The 6,067-nt window shown below is 43.7% G+C and overlaps 1 protein-coding gene across 2 annotated transcripts; it reads left to right on the top strand.

Moving 5' to 3' along the window:
- Positions 1–246: 246 nt before the first annotated feature.
- Positions 247–5,567, top strand: tmem41aa (transmembrane protein 41aa). Of its 2 annotated transcripts, none has more exons than XM_080477933.1 (5): positions 247–521; positions 1,549–1,699; positions 2,236–2,397; positions 3,003–3,141; positions 3,951–5,567. In XM_080477933.1, the coding sequence occupies exons 1-5, from the start codon at positions 355–357 to the stop codon at positions 4,169–4,171; spliced, it is 840 nt and encodes a 279-aa protein (XP_080334059.1). In that variant the 5' UTR covers positions 247–354; the 3' UTR covers positions 4,172–5,567. The 2 variants fall into 2 exon arrangements, with proteins under 2 accessions (XP_080334059.1, XP_080334058.1); XM_080477932.1 differs by having other exon boundaries at positions 323–521; positions 1,531–1,699.
- Positions 5,568–6,067: the final 500 nt, after the last annotated feature.

Below are 6,067 nucleotides of genomic sequence, written 5' to 3'. Positions count from 1 at the left end.
CGGAAACCTGTCCAATCTGGCAACACAAGGATCACGCTAAACAGACAAGTTTTCTTTGTTAAAGCATGACTGCCCCCTACCGGCCTGGAGCTGACTTTTTTTTCTGATTCTTTATCCAAAATCATTGTTTTTGTTTGTTTGTTTTGTTCACATGTTGCTTATTTTTATATTCAAACATGAAATGGATTTTTTTTCAATGAATTCAAAATGTTTATTTTTCAACTGAAACCGCGATAATTGGTCTCTATTGCCAAGAGGACGTGACGTCACTGCGGCGGGTGACCGTGTTGTGTTTTTGTTCTTCCAGTTGACAGCCGCTCCAGGGAGGTGAAGGGAGCCTACCAACTGAGGAATATGCGCTCTCTCGTCGGGTTAGCCGCTGTCGTAGCCGCAGCCAGCTTGTACCTGTACCTGCTGTCCCTGTACCTCCCGGCGGGGCCGCGGAGGCGTCCTGCTGCGGCTGCCGAGGCCGAACATGTGGAGCTGGAGGAGCCGGGGGAAGCTTCAGAGGAGCCCAGCAGGTGAGCTGCTCGCCTCCGTCGCTCTGTTTATTCCTGCAACATGTTGTACTAGTTTATACTTACTGCGGGATTGTTGGTATGTTTGCATAATTTAATCGGCCAGCCGATAATCAATCTTTTATCATTAATGTTGAGTACATGACTGGCTATCAGGAGGGAACCCATCATTGTGTGTTCCCTTCATATAACCCTAACCCTAACCCTTTATTACCCATTTGTGTCTCTTTTTGTTTAGTTTTTTTTTTCTTCTTTTTTGAAGTTTGAATTTTGTATTAGCTCCAAATATTTGTTTTTATACACAAATTCCCAATTTCTTGGCTATCATTTGTGTTTTTGTTAAAGGTTTACTTGCTAAAGTTGAATATTTCTCGTTTTCTGAAGTTGTTTGGCCTTTTGTTTTCAAATATAATTTCTCATTGTGTAAAACACAGTACTATGGTTATACAAGTTTATTTATGTAACCTGCTTAGAACATGGCATTTTCAGTACATTTCTACAGAGAGAAAGAAAAAACAACAACAACAATCTCATATGATCAAGTATTAGTGATTGTGGTAAAGGGAAAAGCCCTCAGATTAAACCTCTGCTGGACAAGAGGTGGTGGAATCCTGCTGTGTTTGTAGTTGGCAAGTGAAAATCTCCTTATTGAAGGCGTGATGGAGAAAAGAAGCACAGATCACAAACTCCCATTTCCATAGTACAATATATTTATATGATGTATGGAGTGAGAAAACTAGGTGTGTTCAGTGCAGTAAAAAAGGGTCTCTCAACAGCCTAAAACTATAGCAGAAGATGTTCCAGGATGACCTGAGCCAGTCTAAACTCCATGTTTGAAGTGAAACAAAGGTAACTGCTTCCAAAATAGCTCATTGGAGTGAGAAATGAACAAACCTGGAGTCTAATCAGCGCCGCATCATCTCACCAACTGATGAAACCCAAACGTTTCAGTCGCCTCTTCAGTCCTGAATGCTACTCATGGTACAGTTTGTGAACAATCTGACCAACTTAGGTCTGGGTGTCTGCACAGGTTAAAGTTCCCTTCGGACTTGGAGGAGCTGCGGGAACTGGCTGAGCTCCTACAATTCTACAAGACGGAGCACACGGGCTACGTCCTGCTTCTCTTCTGCAGTGCTTATCTCTACAAGCAGTCGTTTGCCATTCCTGGATCCTCCTTCCTGGTAAAGAGCCACAGTAAATAAATGTCGTCGGTGCTGAACTTGATGAAAAGGCCAGTTCTCGCTTATGGTTGACGTCTTAAATTATATCATGTCTTAATTAGTGTGATTTTTCTATTATTTTCTTTATGCATAACAATTGGTCACCGGCAAAATGCAGGTGTTTTTTACAGAAGTGAAAAACATTGACACATTGATTGAAAGTTTCCAAATCGGTGTTGTGATTGGGCTCGCAGGCAACACGGAGAGGAATTTAAATAAAGACGCGTGGCATGCATGTGGCGTGTGGCTTGTCCCTCATGCTGAAAGCACACAGACATATTCCGTTAATGTAAATGAGAGCCGGAAGTCCGATTTGTTTCTGCGCTCGTCTTCGTTCAGCACGAGATAAAGACCCAGACCACAAGCTTGCTTCACACTTCAAATCCAAGATCACCACGACCGCCGTCACACTGCGGCGCGTCGGAGCTGATTATCACTCAGCGCGCCGGGATGTGTGCACCAACGCAGGCCTCTCTTCTCCACTTTTCATGTTGCAGAACATTCTGGCGGGAGCTCTGTTTGGACCGTATCAAGGCCTGTTTCTTGCCTGTGCGCTCACGACCGTGGGCTCCACCATGTGCTACCTTCTCTCCCAGGCCTTTGGAAAGCATTACATTGTGAACCTCTTCCCCGATAAAGTCTCCATGCTCCAGAAAAAGGTAGGTCCGTGCCGCCTTCGAGAAGAGGTCCTCGCTCAGGGTGACTAGATTGAGTGTCCTTCCAAAACTCTTCACAGTGACTTAGGGTTTAAAAGAAGAAAGAAAAAAATAGAAATGCACTCATGAGAACAATTCTTCTAGTTTCCCAGACGTCACGCTGTACAGCTGTAGTTTTCACTGGCAGAATGTCTTATGGACTCGAATGCACTCCGCTCATAGAACGTGATTCATCATTCGTCTATTTTGGTCCCAAACGTGGGAAACGTTGATTGATGTGTGCAGTGAAAGACAACTGATGTTGAAAACTTGGCTCCGGCGCCGAGCGAGGGAGAGGAGCTGGAACAAACATTTCTCCCTGTTGTTGTTGTTTTTCACCATCTGGATTTTTATTTTATTTTTTTATATCTTTCAAGCCTTGGAGTGTCAAACGAAGTTAGCTCCTAAAGTGCTCTGCCACATCTTCTCCATCACATTTCTCCATATTGTCTGTATGGGTGTTTACATTTATTGTAACTCAGAGGGGGAGGGGGGACAAAAACCAGTCTCATGTTCCCACGGATAAGCCGAGTTACCAGATTCTCTCCTTTCCTGTTGATCTCCTGCAGGTGGAGGAGAATCAGGACTGCTTGTTCTTTTTCTTGCTCTTTCTCAGATTCTTTCCCATGACTCCCAACTGGTTTCTCAACATGTCGGCACCGATAGTCAACATCCCCATCACTTTCTTCTTCTGCGCCGTCTTGATCGGTAAGCACGGGTCGTCCACCCTCAACACGTTAGTACTAGAAGGTGTGCTGCTGCGGCGGCTCACAGTTTTGAGTTTCCTTCCAAACAAACTGGGACGTTGGTCCATTTCGATTGGGACGTTTATGTTCTGCACGAGTCGGTGCCAGGAGCAGCGCTTGATAATTAAAGCAAGCTCAGCAGGTTTGATAATCCTTTATATTGAGCAGCAGATGTCTGCGCTTATCTCTGCTGTAAACAGACTTCAGACCTTGAACGTATCCACTGCAGCAAGAGAGAGAGATCTCACACTCAGTGATGACATAAGGTGGACTCTCCCTCCCTGGGGGGGGGGGGGTCCTGTCCTGTCCTGTTGCTCCATCTTGCGAAGTAGAAGAATGTAAACTCACATAAGAGACGCCTTTTTTTTCCCATGAAAATGTACGACGCATCCTCTGGGTGCTCCCAACACTAGAAGACAAGTATATGTTGAACATATCCATCTCTCCCATTCCATTTTGTTTATGTAGCGCTGAATAAAATAGTCATGTCAAGGCACTTTTACAGAGAAAATCCCAGCTGCTTTCACTGTCTTGACGTCCTGCAGAGTGAGAACAGGCTGGTCCACCAGCTCATGCGTCACCAATCTGGTGTCATCAATCACTTCATGTGTTTGATGATATCTAAATTGACTTTATGACTTTTAAGTGCAGCCGCTACAAAATAGTTTATTGAGTTTGTTGTTCTGATTTAGTGTGAAAATCCCAGAACCTGTCGCTCCGGGAACTTCTGTCTCACGCCGAGTCTGACCGCTGCTTGCTCTGCCCCGCCAGGCCTCCTGCCCTACAACTTCATCTGCGTCCAGACGGGCGCCATGTTGTCCGAGGTGTCGTCGCTGGATGACTTGTTTTCCTGGGAGCGGCTCCTGCAGCTGCTGGCCGTCGCCTGCATGGCTCTGCTGCCCGGCACGCTCATCCGCCGCTTCAGTCAGAAGCGTCTCAAACTGGACGTCCGGTCGCAGAACGGACTCGTCGCAGACAAGAAGGCCCAGTGATTTATTCAGGGAGCGCGTTCACGTATCGGCCTTCTGATGCCTTCTTCCCGCGAAGGCGAATGTATTTCAGCTGGTGGCTGTTCAAGTTTCCTTACTTTTCTGAAGCCATCGGGAGAGGGAGAGGGACTGTCTCTTCTCTGAAAAGCTCCGGGGAAATTTGGCACTTCCAGAATGTGTTTTTAGATGTATGAATGCACAGTTATTCTGAAGAGGAGGGCCGAACAGGAAAATATGCCGTCGCCCTCGTGATTTAAAGCGCCGGTGTCCAAAGTGCCTGCTGTGCAGTATTTTAAAACGTCTACCTCCAACCTGGACATTTGTAAAGATTGTGTAAATGGTAAGGACTCTTTCATGTTTGTAAAGCTTTAGATTTATTTTCCCTCTTTTTGTTGAGTTTATATAAGTTAAGTGTTTTTGTCAGATAATCAGTGCACAGAGAATTTTTATTTTAATTTTTTTTCCATTTTGACATTTGGGTTATTTTTCCTATCTTTTCCGTTTTGAGCTTGTTTAGGAGCGATTGTGAATAACCAGCTTGTTGTGGCTAAATGTTCAGGTCTAAATGTTATATCAAAATATTCTGCTGGATCTTTTTTATTTTTTTTAAGTGATTGATTGTGCATTTTATTGGGGCGACACTAAACTTCCCTTCTTCTACCAAAATCCTCCTTTTTAGGTTTTGTATGTGTTTTGAACAGTACCTGGGAGTGTCGTTTTCCCACTGTTTTCTTTTGTATGATCAAGAAGTACAACTCACCAGAGATTGTACTTATTTCAAAAGTACTGAAGAATCCACGCAACTGCAGGAAGAACAACGCACAACAATGATCAATCAGTAAGAATCCTAGTGCACACAAGAAATATATTTCTGTGAGCAAGTGAGTTGTTTTGTATCGTGGATTCTTCACAGCGAACCGTTTCACCCGGGACTGTGTGAATGTGCTGTAAACTCTGCCACCACAATTCTTATTGACAAGTTTTGAAGACTTTGAAAAATAATAAAACAAGGTGTGTTTTTGTTTTTCCCCCAAATATTTTTTATTGCTCAGATCCAGGTTGCTCAGCAATACAGTTCACTCACAACTCAAAACAAAAGCATGGCTGTTACCGGAGAGACGTGGATCCACAAGGTGTGTCAAACAATGGATCGTATGTCTGTCCGGCGCACAGTCACCAGTTACCTTGAGGTGTTTGGGACCTTTTGGCCTGTGGGAAATGTAGGACGCGAGGGATGTCACCTACCGAGGAAACAAAAGGAATCTCCCAAACAGTGAAATGCAGTCAAGAAGAAATGGATCCAGATAAAAACCACTATTTAAAAGTCTAGTGCTATATGAAGTGTAGTACCTACTGGATCGCCTTTGCAAAATGCTTCGCAATTACTTTGTTAACAAGATCGGACAAAAAAAAGAAAAAAGAAAACATTGCCATGGTTCTGCACAAATCTGACCAGAGTTAAAATCCTTCATCACCTGATCCACACTTTTGGATGGTGCTGAATGCCCCTCTGTTGTGCTCCGTCCCAAAAGGGCAGAACAAGTTTTCTCATTGGATTTTCACACCCGGTTTACTCAGTCCATCATTCTGCTCGACCAAACAGGCACATCTATTTTTCTTCTTTTTTTTTTTTTCTTTTTCATCCCATCTCCCAAAATCTGTTCAAAATCAAAAAACAGCTAGTATATTATTGGTAGTAATCTAACAGGAATGAATATTAAAACAAAACAGAAGAAAAAAATCCCAGCTACGATTCCAGACTACATTATTTAATCAGTGTAAATGACGAGAAAGCCAGATCAACAGAAAACATAAAATAAAGCCTAGGCTATTTAACCACTGTGATATGACTAACAACACTGTACACCCTCAGAGATGTGTGTAATTGTGGCTTTCTGG

The sequence above is a fragment of the Lipophrys pholis genome (assembly GCF_963383615.2).
Source record: "Lipophrys pholis genome assembly, chromosome: 13".
Taxonomy (NCBI): domain Eukaryota; kingdom Metazoa; phylum Chordata; class Actinopteri; order Blenniiformes; family Blenniidae; genus Lipophrys; species Lipophrys pholis.
Note: the sequence above shows the minus strand (reverse complement) of the source record. Positions and strands in the feature narration are given on the sequence as shown.

Coding starts and splice junctions, on each gene's coding strand:
- tmem41aa (XM_080477932.1), top strand. CDS start 355: ATGCGCTCTCTCGTCGGGTTAGCCGCTGTCGTAGCCGCAGCCAGCTTG. Junction 1,700..2,235: donor TTCCTGGATCCTCCTTCCTG/GTAAAGAGCCAC, acceptor TTCATGTTGCAG/AACATTCTGGCGGGAGCTCT. Junction 3,142..3,950: donor CTTCTGCGCCGTCTTGATCG/GTAAGCACGGGT, acceptor CTGCCCCGCCAG/GCCTCCTGCCCTACAACTTC.